The 18,478-nt window shown below is 41.2% G+C and overlaps 1 protein-coding gene across 4 annotated transcripts; it reads right to left on the bottom strand.

The window, feature by feature from the left end:
- Window positions 1-911: 911 nt before the first annotated feature.
- On the bottom strand, window positions 912-7,660 carry LOC136677433 (uncharacterized). 4 transcript variants are annotated; one of them, XM_066654951.1, is made up of 7 exons: window positions 7,309-7,660; window positions 6,735-7,052; window positions 6,167-6,642; window positions 1,658-1,759; window positions 1,531-1,552; window positions 1,387-1,421; window positions 912-1,277 (listed from the first exon to the last, which is right to left on the bottom strand). In XM_066654951.1, the coding sequence occupies exons 3-7, from the start codon at window positions 6,456-6,458 to the stop codon at window positions 1,129-1,131; spliced, it is 600 nt and encodes a 199-aa protein (XP_066511048.1). In that variant the 5' UTR covers window positions 6,459-6,642; window positions 6,735-7,052; window positions 7,309-7,660; the 3' UTR covers window positions 912-1,128. The 4 variants fall into 4 exon arrangements, with proteins under 4 accessions (XP_066511048.1, XP_066511046.1, XP_066511047.1 ...); XM_066654949.1 differs by having other exon boundaries at window positions 6,167-6,628; XM_066654950.1 differs by lacking the exon at window positions 1,658-1,759 and having other exon boundaries at window positions 6,167-6,628.
- Between the last annotated feature and the right edge of the window lie 10,818 nt (window positions 7,661-18,478).

Raw genomic sequence — 18,478 nt, 5'->3', positions numbered from 1 at the left:
AAAACGTTTCCAGCAGAGTGAGCAGTATCGCTACCTACTGGATGACATCGGTATTTTGGTTTTAATATTTACTGTGAAGCTCTGATGATATTTCTATTGTTAAATATGAATTTATTTTGTTGATCCAGTGCTGCCCCAGGCTCTAAAGTCCTTCTTTCAAGTTCACACTGTTTTGAAGTTGGTTAAAACAACTGCGTCAGGGACAAATTATTTCTGAAACACCCGACAGAGAAAGTGTTATTCTTCTTATACACTGATATACAGTGGATTCAGATTACAGGAACATTACTCTATTTAATGACAAATTTACATGAATAAATTATCCTCCGCATCTGTTTCTCTAAGTGTTTTTGTGTCAGAGGCTGCTTCTGAGACCTCAAGTTTGTGTGTAGTTTTCTGAGAGCAGAATCTAGTTTACATCATACGAATGTCCCTGTGGTTTATGTGAGAGATATGATGTGGGGGTTGTAGCTGATGTCTCACTAGTGGGACTGTCTTACTTGTGTTTTATTGCACATCAGTGGGTTAGCTGTTTTAAATTTAGTATTTGGTTTGTTTACTGCTTTCTGTTGTCGGACTGTTGAAGCGTCTCTGTCCTCCATCGCCCTGAACACAGTGTTGACCTCACAGCTCGGCCAGAACTCATACACGCTCCCTTCTCTAACCTTAAGGCCAATGCTGCCCTCAACAACGGTTTCTGGTTCTGCCCGAGGTGGGGCTCGAACCCACAACCCCAGAACCCTAGCTGTAGCACTATGGTGCCAAATCACACACCACACACATCTCATAAAAACACCACACAAACACATCACACAACAGAAAAACAACACACATCACACACAACCCACATAAAATAAGTCATTTGAGTACTGAGTCATTTAGATATTTCAGTAATATATGTTTTATTCTCTATTTCACATTTGGTTAATAATAAAATCACATTTAAAGTGAAGGAAACAAACAACATAAAACATGTCTAAATACTGTTTGCTAAAAGCATTTAACCACTTCCTTCCTGTATAAATCTCTCTACAACATCAGAATATTGATATACGCACAAGCCACTGCAAAAGCATCCTGCTGAAGAAACAGCCCCCTTGTCTTAAATAGGTTAGTTGTGCTCTGCTGCTACTCGTACAAACTGTTGAGTCGAACAACTGAATACGGGTCAAGAGCAGGCGTGGATCCTTTACAGCCTGGATCAAGCATCCTGGAAGACTCTTTCTTGGGGGCAAAATGATGCTCTTCCTCCCCTGTCCCAATGGCGTATGGAGAACCTGGACACAGCACGGGGGGAGAATGACTTTTACAGACATGACTCTGAGCAGTCAAGGGTTAAAAAAAGAAAAGGCAAAAGAGAGGTGACAAAAATGTATAACCACTTACAGTCCGTATAAAGATTGTCTTCTCTGCTGTTGCAACTGCAGTAGTCAGAGGAAACGGTGAAGACACAGAAGTGAGGAACACGTAATGCAGTAGTTGAAGTCATGTTTGTGTAAAGTGAAGATAAATATAACTACAGTGTCTTACCTTTTCTGTGCAGACTGAGACCCTGAAACACAAAGAAAACCTTTACTGACTGCACTAATGACACCTGACAGCAGCAGATAAAGTTCAGAGGGTTTAGTTTTTCAAGCTGTTTCTTCAGTGTGCTGACCTTGTGAGATCATCCTCCTCTTCTTTATAAACACAACTACAACAACCAGCAGGACACACAGTAAAACAGGGACAGCAATGTACACAGACAGGAGTTTAGGAACTGTGAATACAGAGCATTAACAAACATCAGAAACCAGAAACACAATCAGTGAAATAATATACTACATTAACAGTCAGGGTCATATATATTCCTCCTAAGATACAGAGTGTATATTATCACTGTCAAACTAAAACCTTGTATCTCCATGGTCTTGTACTTGAGTCAGGTCTCAAAGTCCAGTTTTTCAATCGTCTAATTATTGGCTTAAAACTGTATATTCCTTAAAGTAATCATTTCAGAATATATTACATATTATTATATATATATTTGATTAACCTCTGTCATCTATAATAAATGTACAAAAAACTACAGAAAGGTTTCAGTGTTTCCTCTTTCTTCTTTTAATATTTCTTATTCTGAAAATGTCATGGTCTAGATTCAGACTGGGTGTCTGTCTTTGTCTGGACTCTAATGGCTCTAATGCTCTTGAATACAGTACTATATTTGTTGAAGTTAGTTATATTCAAATGAATTGTAAGCTTTTCTATTGGTTTGTTCATCAGCTGGTTTCGTCAAATTGTGTCCAATAATGTGGGTGCAGCAAGTAGGTGTCGCAGTCACACAGCTCCAGGGACCTGGAGGTTGTGAGTTTGATTCCCCCTCTGGGTGACTGTCTGTGAGGAGTGTGGTGTGTTCTCTCTGTGTCTGTGTGGGTTTCCTCCGGGTGACTGTCTGTGAGGAGTGTGGTGTGTTCTCTCTGTGTCTGTGTGGGTTTCCTCCGGGTGCTCCGGTTTCCTCCCAAAGTCCAAAAACACACGTTGGTAGGTTGATTGGTGACTCAAAAGTGTCCGTAGGTGTGAGTGTTTGTGTTGCCCTGTGAAGGACTGGCACCCCCTTCAGGGTGTATTCCTGCCTTGCGCCCAAGGTAGATTCCAGGTAGGCTCTGAACCCACCATGACCCTGAACTGGATAAGCGGTTACAGATAACGGATGGATGGATGGAATGTGGGAAAGAATTAAGATTAAAAAAAGAACAAATACAAAATACATTCATAAGCACAAGCCCTGACATCGTTTACAGAGACTTCACTTTCACTCAGAAAATCAACAAAACCTGATTTGTCCAGGGCTCCCACATTTTGCGTGAGATCAACAGACACCAGTTACAGTACACTATAACACTATAAACACGTTTTTAAATTAAACTTTCAAAATCATAACACCATTCATCAAAATCACATCAATTTCCCTAAACTTTAAACACAATTTCACTGTTTTGAGAAAATTAAGTGTTAAGCTTTCACTCTTCAAACAAATGCCTCAAATTCTTATTGCCTTCACCATGTGGTCATTTAGAAAGTGTAAGACTATGCATTTGTGTGTGTGTGTGTGTGTGTGTGTGTGTGTGTGTGTGTGTGTGTGTGTTGAGGGTTAATAAAAGGTTTTGAACTGAGAGCATAATTTTAACCTGAAAATATGGAGTTTGGTGAAATCAGGGCATAAATTCAAAATGTGTTCAAGAAAAACTGTAAAAGTTCAAGATATAACTAATAAAATAATGTAGATTAACACTCAGAGCCATTAATATCCTGCTCAGATACAGAATGTACATACAGTCACATGTAAAACCTAAAAGCCTCTGGTTAAATGTCAGGTTTTGTGGGATTAGTTTTATCTTTGGACATGGGGTAAATTCATTATTACTGGAGTATCTCAGTGTTTTTATTCCCCTCTGAACAGACCATTTAAAGTCATTTTCCTGGAGTGGCCCTGCTCCTGTTCCAGGTAAGATTCCTGAGCCTTTTACCTACTGTAAAACAAGCAGTAAATATAAAAAAAATAATAAACCAAACTTTTGTTTGCTAAAAGTATAGAGTAGATTTGTTGCGTGTGTTAATCGTTATCTTCCTGGATTCTTATTTCCATTCAAACCATCTCCCAATGTTCTCCAGTCGTTCATAGTCATTGTTCCAGATAAAAGCAGTTAGTAACGTTTGACTCCTTTATTATCTTCTAAAATTCATGGCTGTTTTCTGCAATGGGTCTCCACTGTGGAGACAGGACTAAACATCCCACTGCCCCTCTCCTCTAGTGCTTGTCAGAATCAAGGAGCAAAGTAAACCCATGTGCTGTTGTAACGTGGAACTGACAGGAAAACAGAAAACAAAGCTACATGACTCATGAGAACATCATGATGAGAGGGCGCCCACTTCCAAAGAAGTAACTGAGATATGTTCATTTAATAACATAATGCTCAGCGTAAATATCACATTTTTTTTAACATTGTGTGCCGCTCCCTACACCATGCTGCTCTAGGCTTCTGCCCACGAGGCCCATGCCTAAATCCACCACTGGCTTGAGGTATTAGATCATTTTGTCATAGGACACTGTGAAACATTAAACAGAGCTCTTAGTGCACTCAGTGATCTTAACAAGTCTACTCCAGAAAACATGTCTTCATCAGGTGTTTAGATGGATCTTCCTACGAAGAATATGTTTACAGTGTGAATAAGTTCTTTGTACGAGAGTAAAACACCTGACTCTGTGAATGAACATTTATCTACACTTAGTCTCAGCCACAGATGCTCCGCCCCCACAAGTTGATGGAGATTAGCGTCTGTCAATAGACTACATTACATTTGACTTGGGGATGTTTGAATCATTGAATCATACACTCGATTCATTGGATCAGAGAATAAATAATTGGTTCTGTAAATTAATTGAACAGTCAAAATGATTCCATAAAGAGAAACTTGAAATATGTTTTTAATGTAACTAAATGTTTGAATATTCAGTTTTTAAAACATTCCAGGAAAATTATTGTTTTTATATTCTACAGTAAGTCTCCACAGTAAGATGCAGGGCTCTCTCTCCCAGCACTTGATCAGCCCACTGCAATGTTTTCCCTTTGAGAAGGGATCTCATAAACATTACTTTAACAAATTCATTTGGCGCAGGAACAGTCAGGTAGTTAAAGTACAGGCGACACTGAAGCAGAAAACCTTCACAGTTTGAAGTCCCCTCAAACTCGGGGGTCCGATAAAGGACTGCAAAGTTGATCCCCCACCTTTACAGCTAGAGATTCCTGTACTTTTTTGAACGTCTCTTTGAACAAACAGTCGGTGCTAGCTGCGTCCTTTGTTGGATTGGTCATTCTGTCAGGAACGCGAAGTCAGACTGATGGAAGCGGATGCACACGCTAATAACACAGACTTTTATTTACAACAAAATAACAAAACAAACTCAAACAGATTTGAGGGCAAACACGAAGCAAGGAAATTACACAAGGGAACTTAAATACATGAACAGACGAGACACACCTGAAACAGATAACGAGGATGACGAAATAGGAGGCGGAACAAAGGCGGGACAAGGGCGGAGACATGGACAATAGCAGACAGAGCCATGTGCTGAGAGAGCACATGGCGGGGAAAACAGACACGACAGGACGAGGGCGTGACATGTGCGGGGAATATTCTGTCATATTCTGGGAAAATAAGTATTTCGCTGGTCTTCTCAAGAATGGAGGCATTTTGTGGTGAAATAAGATTCATTGTTAAACTAAACGCTGTTGAACAATGCCCCACAATTACATCCACAAACAACTTAAAGGATCACTCAGTGGAGAGTAATTATTGGTAAGTGTTAGATGGTTTTCTGTACAATAGCGTTATAATATGTTTTCTTCTCATTAATGTACCATTAAGCTGTTTATATCAGTTGCAATAACTGTAAAGGAATAGTGATGTTTTGCCATCTTCGTGAAAATTATATATTTTGAAAGATTAGAAGAGAAGGCCAATGAGGGATGGATATTTTTGGTGGGGGGGCTGTTCTCAGAACAGTACTGACGGTCTAAATACTCCAGTAGCTCCAGTAGCTCTGCTGTGTCTGATCCACTGTGTTACAGCAGTGCTTGTATCGAGTAGCTGCTCCCATCTCTTATTTTCACACTTTTTTGTTCAGTGTGAATCCACCTCAAATATTAATGATGTCCTGTGGTCACATGACATTACCCCAGCTCCCCACGCAAAACTAATCCTGTCCAAATGTATTTACTTTCTATATTTAATATGAAAAAAATCTCCAAATTGTGCAAAATGTATGACATACGATTTAGTACACAGCAAATTCTCCAGTGTTAAATCAACACTGTTAGTGTAATAATTTAACACTCTCAGTGTTAAATTAAGACTAATAGTAGTGTTGATTTAACACTGGAGAATTAGCTGTGTACTCACTATTTCCCTCTTCAGTTTTCTCCTCATGTTTCTCCTCATGTGTTTTCTCAGGTGTTTCCTCAGTCCTGGTTGTTTCAGGTGACTGAGGTGTTTTGTCTTTACTGACACTGACTTTATAAACAGGCAGATTAAAATGTGGTAAAAGAATGTAGTAGATCAACATGTAAATTGAGAAATATCTCCAAATTTTGCCAAAATAATGTGACATAGAATCTTTCACACTCACCAGATTCATGTTTTTTCTCAGGTGTTTCCACAGTTCTGGTTGTTTCTGGTGACTGAGATGTTTTGTCTTTATTCACACGAACTGTAACTCTTTCTATAACCTTCCACTTTACATTTGTTTTTTCTGTTTTACTTGTGCCCATGTGTAAGGCACACAGGTACTGACCACTGTCTGACTCCATCACTCCACTGATCCCTATGATGTGAGTGAGCTTCTCTATGGTTCTGTTTGAGAGTCGTTTATACAGTGTTTCTTCCACTTTACAGTGGTGACCGACCTTTATATAATCCATTGAAAAATCATAAGAATATAAACAGGTGCTGCTCTGTCCTTTGGTCTTGATCCAGTAAACAACAAATTCATTTCCATCATGTCCTTTTGTGAAGGTGAAGCTGCAGTTTAAATCCACTGATTCACCTTCAGTTACAGTGAGTGAAGATGTTTTCTCAGGTTCAGACGTCACTGTTAAAATACAACTATTAACTATTAACTTATATATAGTCATTATTCATAAACAGAAAACAGCCATGAATTTTAGAAGATAATAAAGGAGTGAAAAGGTACTCACTGTTTTTATCTGGAACAGCGACTATGAACGACTGGAGAACATTGGGAGATCGTTTGAATGGAAATAAGAATCCAGGAAGATAACGATTAACACACGCAACAAATCCACTCTTTACTTTTAGCAAACAAAAGTTTGGTTTATTATCTTTTTTTTCACATCTTTTTTCATCATCATCCTCAAACTCAATCGTGAGGTGGTAACAACCTTCTGTGCAGTTCAGGTCGATGATGTTGTTAGAATCAGTGCTTATTTGCCATTTCTTTGTTTCACAGGTAATGGATTCTTTCTTCTTTGTCGTATAAATGATTTGTGTTTGACCTTAGGGAGGAAAAAGACATTATTATAAGTTTGTCCAGTATATAATTAATATTAATGAACTAAAAGTGTAAATATGTAGAATAATTTGTGAAAATAAACATTACACTGTAAGTTTTTTTCAGTTGAACCTGAACCTACTGCTGTATTCAAACCCTTTCTGAGTTTAAACTGTAGACAAAGTTAAATTATAATATTTCAGTTACATAAACACAGCACAGTAACAGGACGACATCGAAACATGATGAATATCACTCACCACAGCATTTATCGAGGACTAAACCCAGCAGAATTAAAGACAGCAACATCATAACTTCTATTCTTTGTGCAAATGATGCGAACAAGCCTCTCACCGGAAGATGCTTTTACAGCTTGGGTTTGTAAATCTTGGGTCTAAAAGGAAGTATATGTGAAGCTGAGGTTAACCATGTGCCAGTAGCAGTTCTAGTTTGTGTGACGCCTTGGGCAAACCCACCCTTTAGCATCAGCATCAACAACAACATTGAAATATATCACCTCCAGCTTCTTCAAGGCCTCACTCAAAGTCTCTTCTAATGATTCATATAAAAAGTGCCTCTTTGTCAACCTAAGCCTTTTTTGATGCAGCCTCTACATTCATGCTCTCACAGATATCCCTGGCTGATACGTGTGCAGTCACGAAGCCTGTTCTGCCTGCCCTGCTGTTAAGTAATTCCTGATAGAGGCTACACACATCATTCAAGAAAACAGTGTAATTATTTGATTAAATACAGTAAAGTAGATGCAGTATTCTTATGAAATACAGTAAATGGAATATTGTCTTTCTATATTAATATTTACTAGCATAGACCACGCCCAGAGAAGCGTCGGAAAGGGCGGCGAACTCAGAAGGTTTGGGCTGGAGTTTGAGGTGGCTCGGAGGCGTGTGCGTAAAAGCCATGCCCCCCTCCCAGGGCTTAAAGTGGTCACAATGAAAAAAGGGGGGAGATAGGGGGGTGGTGGGTGCGATGTTGTTTGACACGGGGATGGAGTGAGAGTGAAGGGGTATAAATAGAGCTGTGGAGAGGTAATTGGGGCATGGTCTGGCTCCCAAAACTGCGTCACGTGGTGACTTCACTTTACTACCATAGACCACGTCCAGAGAAGCGTCAGAGAGGGGGGCGAACTCAGAAGGTTTGGGCTGGAGTTCGAGGTGGCTCAGAGGCGTGTGCGTAAAAGCCGTGCCCCCAAAATTAGATGGTTGCCAATAGTTCATGGGGCGCGAGCAGATCGTGGGTGTGGGTACGGATGTATCTGTGGTAGGCTTGTGAGAACCAGCCGCTGAGGACTTGGACGGTGTGGTCGGGAATTCATTGGTGGGAGGCTGAGGAAGCCGCACCAATCCTAAAGGAGCGAGTGAAGAAGTAAGCGTTTTTGAAACCACTGAGAGAAAGGATGCGACGGAGATGGAGGTGGTTTGGAAGTTAAAGCATGGAAATGGAATGCTATAAAGTTGATGGAAACGTCTGAAGGTTAGCCAGACGATCCAGTATGTAGAGAGGGTGTTGGGTGCTGCGGCCTGGAGGATGAGGTCTTGCGAGATGATTGAAAGACGGCATGAAGTGGGAAGATGATTTCTGAAAATGGAGGCGTCTGCATGGGATGAAGGTCTGATTGAGGTGCCAATGCTCCGAATCTCTGAAATTGAAAACAAGAGAGTGAATCAGCTATTGGATTGGAATGGCCAGGGATGTGAGTAGCCTTTAAAATGAATTGGTGCATAACTGAATGCCAAACGAAATGGCGGAGAAGGAACATGTGTGGCAGTGACTTTGAACACCCTACACTTTGAATGACTTTGAATACCACTACATCGTATTAGCCGCCGAAACCTGTAGAAGGAGCGACATCCGTAAATATGGAGGGGTCTTTGGGATTGGAAAGAGCATCGTAATAGAAGAATGAGATACCACTCCAGTGGCGGAGGAGGAGGAGCCAGAGATTCAGCTTGGATTTACAAGCGGGATCTAGGTTAATGACCTGGAACAGAGAGGAGACAGAAGAGACGAGATTAAGGAGGTGTGAACCGAAAGCGCAACCTTGGGGTATAATTCGCATGGCGAAGTTGAGGTGACCCAACAGAGAGAGGAGCTGATGCTTATTGCAACTAGCTTGGGTAAGAAAGTCAGAGAGGAACTGGATGATGCGGTCTTGTTTTTCCTGTGGGAGGGATGCTTGAAATAGGACAGAGTCCAGGACGATGTCAAGGAACTCGAGTGAAATAGTGGGACAGAGGGTTTTCTCTGCTGAGAGGGGAACACCTAGGCGGTTGAAGGCGGAGTCGAGTTGGGTAATGCAGTGTGCTGGTGGGGAGGAAGGGATGTCGAGCAACAGGAAGTCGTCAAGGAGGTGGATGACATAGGAAGGTGATAGACGATCGGCAATATCCAAGATAGGGCCTCGGCAAAGGAGTCAAAATCTTGGGGCTGCTTTTACAACCGAAAAACATCCAAGTTAAAATTGTTGCAAATCATCTGGCCATTGAGGTAGGACAGGCGTCTTGCGCAACTATCGCGAGAGCTGGAAGTTGTAATGCGTGGTGCGATGGTGCCTGTGGATGAAGTGGGGGCGATGGCGGTAGCAGCAATGAGTTTGTGAGAGGAGTGAACGTGATGCGGCGGGATGGCATGGGTTGCCGCACACATCGCACGAAAGGGTGATGCGACCTGCAAAGACGCAGCAGTACAGTTCTAGATCCAGAGCACCCCAGTAGCAAGCGATGTTCCTTTGCTGCAGGCGGGCAGTGGCCCGGGCAGAGAATAGCCGATGGTACTCATAAAAGGCGGAACCCCCGAAGGGCAAGATCGAGGATAATGGATAAGTAATCGTCAAGTTCCTGCCGACGGGTTGGAAAGGCAGAGCAGAGAATGTCGCGGTAAATGGAGAAAGCCAGCGCAAATTCTGGAACAGTCAGGATCTTTGATGGTTGTGGTTCAGCAGCCTTGAAAGTAAAGGAAAGGTCCCCTATGTCGATTGTGCGAGGGGCCACAGGAGCTGGAGAAGGGCGTAATAAGGCTGAAAGGTCGATGTCTGCACCTTGCAAGATCCTTTCTCTGAGACTGGGGGGCACGAGCGGTGGATTGAACAGCAGAGTGTTGGGAGGGAGAGGAGCCGAGGAAGCTGAGGCCAAGGAGAAGGACATGTCCTGAGGCCGATGCATGGGGAGCTGGGACAGTTCAGCAGCAGCATCTGTAGGCAGAGAGAGTGAGAGAAGGTGAGGGGCCTGAGAAGGTGCAGCCGGAAATGGAAATGGTTGGGATGACGAAATAGGGTTGGGGTGGGATGAATGGGGAGCATGGGATGGATGAATGGTCGAACCGGTGTGTCGTGATAGAGAGTGGTGGGCTGGGCTGCAGTGGGCCTGGGGCCAATAGAGGAAGCTTGGAGTAGCGAAAATAGTGTTTTCTTGTTGGCTGAGCGGGAAAAAGAAATGCCCCGATCCTGTGAGCGTGAGCAGTGGGAGGAGAAACGCGGGGCCTGCCGTGAGCGGCGGAATTGGCAGGAGGAGTGGCGACTGGAGTGAAGAGAGCGGCGAGAAGGAGGAGGAGAGGTTGGGGAGGAATGGCGGGAATGCCTAGTGCGGAGCTCGGAGGCGGCTGGATCAGGAGCCTGAGGCGGTCGAAGCAGGAGTGGCTGGAACCTCGACCATAGGGGTAGGTTGCGAACTGGTAGATGAGGGACCGGGGGATACGGAAAATAATTCCTCATCGGAGGTGACGAGAGCAATGTCCATGGTGGCAAAAAAGCCGGATGGGTGAGAGACAAAACGCAATGCAATGTTGTTTGACACGGGGATGGAGTGAGAGTGAAGGGGTATAAATAGAGCTGTGGAGAAGTAATTGGGGCGTGATCTAGCTCCCAAAACTACGTCACGTGGTGACTTCACTCAAAGCAAGAAACACAGAAATATCAGCTAAAGAACAGTAGTTTTAAACTACCCAGCTAGCAAGATAGATCGGGGCCGGTTCTGGCTCAGGCTCGGTACTGTCGGCTGGCTGCCATCTCTGCTTGAATGCGGCACCCTGTATCTGGTCCATTTCCGGCTGCACGTTGGCACAGTCGGCTGGCGAGGAGATTGCTATTGCAGTTAGCACACTACACTGATCAGAGCATTTTATTAAATACTGCATATTAATCATATGTGGCCCACATCTAAAAATAATGGTAACTGTCAATACTGACAATACTGGTAGCTGTCTGGAAAACAATGTAAAAAATGTTAAATTAACAGAATCTTTATTTTAACTTGTTAAATGCCATACAGTTATAGGTAAGCTTTGTTAATATTGTAATATTTTAGAAAATTGATGTAATGAGTGGGACATGAACGACAGAAATGATTATGTATAGCCTATATGTCTAATAAGTATATTAATAAAGAGATTAAGAACACAACAGCTGCATAACTTTATTTTTTGCATGTTTCTCTTCTTCTTCTTTCCTCTTTTTCCTAAACTGGGCACCTGAAGACTTAGACATTTTCTTATCCAGGTTTGTGTTGTTAATTTGGCACTGGAGCATCAACCAAGAGTCAAGACTAAATCAATTAACCTTAATGGTGAACTGTACATAGTGTCACTGCCTGTTTTTACTTGTTATATTACCCTTGGAAGAGTGCTATTTGACACAGCTTCATCAGATTAATTCACCTGCTCCCCTCTGCAATGGGTCTCCACTGTGGAGACATCCCACTGCCCCTCTCCTCTAGTGCTTGTCAGAATCAAGGAGCAAAGTGAACCCATGTGCTGTTGTAACGTGGAACTGACAGGAAAACAGACAACAAAGCTACATGACTCCTGAGAACATCATGATGAGAGGGCACCCGCTTCAAAAGAAGTAACTGAAATACGTTCATTTAATAACGTAATGCTCAGAATAAAAATCACCATTTTTTTCTTTAAACGTCGCATGCCGCCCCCTGCACCATGCTGCTCTAGGCTTCTGCCCACGTGGCCCATGGCTTAATCCACCACTGGCTTGAGGTATTAGATCATTTTGTCATAGGACACCGTGAAACATTAAACAGAGCTCTGGAGGTCACGGGGAGAACACACCAACTCCTCACAGACAGTCACCTGGAGCGGGAATCGAACCCACAACCTCCAGGTTCCTGGAGCTGTGTGACTGCGACATCTACCTGCTGCGCCACCGTTCCGCCTATGTTTGAATATTCAGTATTTAAAACATTGTTTTTATATTCTACAGTAAAGAGGTCAGAAAAATTAAAAACAGTGGTGATAGTGTTCTGAATCAGACACATGTTTCACACCATATATTAGAATAATAACTTATTTCAATTTGTATAAAGTATTGGTAACATTCATTATCTGTAACCGTTTATCCAATTCAGGATCACAGTGGGTCCAGAGCCTACCTGGAATCATTGGGCGCAAGGCGGGGAAATACACCCTGGAGGGGGCACCAGCCCTTCACAGGGCAACACAGACATTCACGTCACCAATCCACCTACCAACATGTGTTTTTGGACTGTGGGAGGAAACCGGAGCACCCGGAGGAAACACACGCAGACACGGGAGAACACACCACACTCCTCACAGACAGTCACCCGGAGGAAACCCACACAGACACAGCGAGAACACACCACACTCCTCACAGACAGTCACCCGGAGGAAACCCACACAGACACAGGGAGAACACATCACACTCCCCACAGACAGTCACCCGGAGGAAACCCACACAGACACAGGGAGAACACACCACACTCCTCACAGACAGTCACCCGGAGCAGGAATCGAACCCACAACCTCCAGCTGTGTGACTGCGGCACTACCTGCTGCGCCACTGTGCCACCGAACAGATCTTCAGTTCAGGCCAGAAAACCAAAGAAAAACAAACACCACTGTGGTTATCATAATTTTAACTTGCACCCACATCATATGAGATTGTACAGTCATGGCCAAAAGCACTGGCACCCCTGCTCTTTCAGATGATGCTGCACTTCACCCAGAACACATTCATTTACGAGTGCTTTAGTCTTCACTTTATATTTGTGTGTGTTGTAAAAACAGAAAAGCTGAGATTGAAACAGTCAAATCTAATCTCAGTTCACACAGAGCTCCAGAAATGAACTGGACACAATCACTGGCTCCTTCAATATAACATTTACCCACTCTTCGGAAACAATAATTGAAATCAGTCACTTCATATGAACGTGTTTCTCACAGCTCTCTGCTGAAATTCTGGACCCCTCTTCTTTGGCCAACAGCTCCAGGTCTCTCAGGTTTGAAGGGTGTTTCTCCCAACAGCTGTTTGAAGATCTCTCTACATCTGTTCTATGGGATTTAGATCTGCTCTCATTGCTGGCCATGACGGTAGTTTTATTTCTAAACTAATGACTATTCTTAGGCTCATTTTAAAAATTCTAGATTAAACATAGGCTTTTAAAAGTGTGCATTAAACAGTGAATATATTTTACTTTAGCAGTTTTACAGTGACTCCTTCAGTACAGGTCTCTTACATGGCGCTTCTCTATTTGTCCATTTCTAACAAATGGAAAATCTCACTGTTCAGGTGACTCCTGATTATACATTTTATCATAAAACCTTTTGTATTCCACTGATGTCTCAGATTCTGGTGAATAGATGATCAGCAGATCTAAACTGTCTTGAAATAATTCCACACAGATCCTAATGCCCCTCTTCAGCGTTTCTGTTTGCGTAAAGGGGGCCTGTGAAAAGCACATAACATAAAATCCATTACTGTTTCAAATACAAGTCTGAAAAACAATCAAAAAGGAAAATGCTAAGACATGAGACTGAAGAACTCACCGTCAGCGTCAGATGTAGCTTCTTGTTGGTGGCTGTAACAGTGACAGGGAAAAGACGATGCAACAGAAAGGAAATGACTTCACAATGACAGAAATAATCATGTTATTTAAAGGCATTACTGCTGTGACCTACCTTTGTAACTCCACAGACTGAGATCCTGTAGGAATACAGTTATGAAACAAGAGTCTTATTTTATGTAACCATTAAGTGCCTATTATTAGAGACTAGGTAAATGAATGTAGAGATTCAAACTGGACATTTACCTTGTGAACTCTTGGCCTTTTTCCGTAGAAATGCAAATGTAACCCAAACAGAAAACAGAAGAGCCAGACCTATGGGCCATGAAGTGTACAAGGGCATGAGAGGATCACTTCCTGTTCACAGACAACAAACACAGCATTAGTCATTAGAAACACTGCTAATGTAAATAATGTAAATATGTGAACTAACAGTGAAGAGATTATATACATGTATCTTAAAGGTTTTAACACAGATGAAACTCACCATTTTTCTCTTCAGTTCTCTCCTCAGGTGTTTCCTCAGTGCTGGTTGTTTCAGGTGACTGAGATGTTTTGTCTTTACCTACACTGACTTTATAAACAGGCAGATTTAAATGTGGTGAACGTATGTAGTAGATCAACATGTAATTTCAGAAATATCTCCAAATTTTGCCAAAGAAATGTGATGGTACACAGGTTCATGTGTTTCCTCAGGTGTTTTCTCAGTCCTGGCTGTTGTAGGTGTTTTGTCTTTAACGACACGAACTGTAACTCTTTCTATCACCTTCCACTTTACATTTGTTTTACCTGTTTTACTTGTGTCCATGTGTAAGGCACACAGGTACTGACCACTGTCTGACTCCATCACTCCACTGATCCCGATGTTGTGAGTGAGCTTCTCTATGGTTCTGTTTGAGAGTCGTTTATTCAGTGTTTCTTCCACTTCACAGTGGTGATTGACCTTTATACCCTCCGCTGAAAAATCATAAGAATATAAACAGGTGCTGCTCTGTCCTTTGGTCTTGATCCAGTAAACAACAAAGTCATTTCCATCATGTCCTTTTGTGAAAGTGAAGCTGCAGTTTAAATTCACTGATTCACCTCCAGTTACAGTGAGTGAAGATGTTTTCTCAGGTTCAGACGTCACTGTTAAAATACAACTATTAACTATTAACTTATATATAGTCATTATTCATCAACAGAAAACAGCCATGAATTTTAGAAGATAATAAAGGAGTGAAAAGTTACTCACTGTTTTTATCTGGAACAGCGACTATGAACGACTGGAGAACATTGGGAGATGGTTTGAATGGAAATAAGAATCCAGGAAGATAACGATTAACACACGCAACAAATCCACTCTTTACTTTTAGCAAACAAAAGCCTGGTATAAATGCTTTTTCACATCTTTTTTCATCATCCTCCATAAGCTCAATCGTGAGGTGGTAACACTCTTCTGGGCATTTCAGGTCAATGATGTTGTTAGAATCTGTGCTTATTTGCCATTTCCTTGTTTCACATGTAATGGTTTCTTTCTTCTTTGTCGAATAAATGAACTGTGTTTGACCTGAGGGAGGAAAAAGACATTATTATAAGTTTGAGACAAACTCTCTGTAAAACAGACATCTTTCACAAAAAAAGACAGAAAACTGCCACAGACTTTCTGTGCTCCAGCTGTTTTTGCAGAAGGGTAACAACAGTCCAATACGATATAGAACACCCTCCCAATAACAGCACAGTGATAATCTCCACAGGAAAACAGAGAAAATTACTCACCGAGGCAGTCACCAAGAAAAAAGAGGAGAAGAGTGAGAAGCAGAAAAGCCATTTCTCCTGCTTCATGCACTGTGATAAAACAGAGAAGTGAGAACAAAAAATTGTAGTCACACTTCCTATTTACGCCTCCTTCAGCGTCATTGTAGCTGCAATGAACAGTGAATCACTTACAGATTCATAAGAAGACTCCTTCAGCAGTGATTAACTAAAACAGCTGTAGACTGAAATGCTGTGAATTATAACAGAGGCCCACAATAGTGAACACAGAGATTACTCACTACATTACAGTACACAGCAAACACATTTCCATCATGTTCTTTTGTGAAGGTGAAGCTGCAGTTTAAATTCACTGATTCACCTTCAGTTACAGTGAGTGAAGATGTTTTCTCAGGTTCAGACGTCACTGTTAAAATACAACTATTAACTATTAACTTATATATAGTCATTATTCATCAACAGAAAACAGCCATGAATTTTAGAAGATAATAAAGGAGTCAAACGTTACTCACTGTTTTTATCTGGAACAGCGACTATGAACGACTGGAGAACATTGGGAGATGGTTTGAATGGAAACAAGAATCCAGGAAGATGAGGATTAGGCGAAAAATACACTTCAAGTTCAACAATTTCTGATTTTAAGCTTATTTTAAGAGTTTTTCCTCATTATACATGAGCTCAATCATGAGGTGGTAACAACAGCTCAGGAACAGTTCAGGTCAATGATGATAGAATCTCTGTTTATTTGCCGTGGTACATTCGTGTCCCATGTCACGTTTACATTCTCCTTTATTTTAAAAATGAGCTGAGTTTCCTTTAGAGAGGAAAAAGTTATTATTTTAGAAATAAGTTTAGAAAAGAATACATTTTGTTGTTAGAAACATGGATTTATTCATTCATTGTCTGTAAGCGCATATCAAGTTCACTGGGCGCAAGGTGGGAACACACCCTGGAGGGGGCGCCAGTCCACACACCTATGGACACTTTTGAGTAGCCAATTCACCTACTGAGGCAGGATACCGGAGCACCTGGAGAAAACACACATGGACACGGGTGGGAAAACACACCAAACACCAAACTATCAACCGAAGCACGGCTCAAACACACAACCCCAGAACCTGTGTGACAGCGACTCTACCTGCTACACCACCGTACCGCCCCAGTATCAGGGGTTACTTTTTCAATTATTATGAACTGAAAGTGTAGATACACACCTATTAAAGATAAATCTACTGTAAAATTAGTTTTTCAGAACCACAGCACACTATCAGAACAACATCAGAAACATGGACATTGTTCAACATGGTATTTATCCAGGACTAAACCCAGAAGAATGAATCAATGAAAATATTTGATTCTTTGGAAATTTCTCCTTCATTTCTTTGTAATTTCAAAAAAGGAATTCCCAGGAAGTGGGTTTTGGACAATTATGTGTTTGTAGCTGTTATACACAGGTCTATGTACCACCTGGAAGCAGAGGGGAGGTAATACTTTCATTTTATTAATTGACAGATATAATAGAAAAGAGTTTTACATTTTAACAGCTGCATGGTAAAACATCACAAAAGCTTTAAAAGAATGATAGCTACATTGTTAGAGAGTTTGAATAATATTATAGTTGAAAAAACATTGCTAAAGTGCCCTCTAGAGTGGCAAATATGAGACAAAGTGCCACAGTCTGAGTCCGCCACTGTTGTGCTCTTGGCCTGTACTATGTACTGTGTACTGAATGTGCACCTGTTAAGTAAACCATAAGATGAAATACGTACTGAGTAAGTAAAGGGCATGACATGAGAAATATATTGTTATTATGTTGAATATGTTGTTGAGGCTTACTTTACATACTCAGTACCCAGTAATTAGCGGACTGTAATTTGAAGTGTTACCGAATTATGTGTATTTTGCGGTTATACACAGGTCTGTAATGTACCACCTGGAATGGTGATGAGATGCAGATGAGAGGTAATACACACAATTTATTAATTCACAGATATTATGTTAAAGGCTTAATGATTTTTAATATTTAACAGTTGCATAGTAACATATCACAAATATTTTCAATAATAAAAGAATGATAGCTACATTGCTAGACAGTTTGAATATAATACAGAGATAAAGTTGCACTTATAGTTGATGAAAAAAACGTGCTAAAGTGCCCTCTAGAGAAGCAAATATGAGTCAAAGTGCCAAATAAATAACTGATTGCCCTCTTGAGTGCTGTTTCTTGCAATAAATTATGATAGGGCTCCCTCTACAGCAAGGAAATTCCATTATGTGACTAAGAAGTGCTCTTATATCATAACATCATAGGTTTTGTCACGTTAGTGAGGCCTCGTGTCGTGCACTAGGTGGTGCCCTTTTTATTATTTCACCCCTGCCCTTCAAACAGTCTGAGGTGCTAAATTATAGGTAACTAAGGTAACTAAATTATAAATAGCAATTATTCAATTTCAAGAACATGTTTGTTTTGTCTGCATTGCTCTGTTAAAATTTAAAAAATAAACGAATATGAAAAAGTCTCAAGAAGCAGAGAAGTATGGTGCGGTAGCGCCACCTGCTGTAACCGGAGGGTAATGGGGTGAAACGTTTCCAGCAGAGTGAGCAGTGTCGCTACCTACTGGATGACATCGATATTTTGGTTTTACTATTTACTGTGAAGCTCTGATGATATTTCTATTGTTAAATATGAATTTATTTTGTTGATCCAGTGCTGCCCCAGGCTCTAAAGTCCTTCTTTCAAGTTCACACTGTTTTGAAGTTGGTTAAAACAACTGCGTCAGGGACAAAAAAATTTTTGAAACACCCGACAGAGAAAGTGTTATTCTTCTTATACACTGATATACAGTGGATT

This window comes from Hoplias malabaricus, chromosome X2, assembly GCF_029633855.1.
Source record: "Hoplias malabaricus isolate fHopMal1 chromosome X2, fHopMal1.hap1, whole genome shotgun sequence".
Lineage (NCBI taxonomy): Eukaryota > Metazoa > Chordata > Actinopteri > Characiformes > Erythrinidae > Hoplias > Hoplias malabaricus.
Note: the sequence above shows the minus strand (reverse complement) of the source record. Positions and strands in the feature narration are given on the sequence as shown.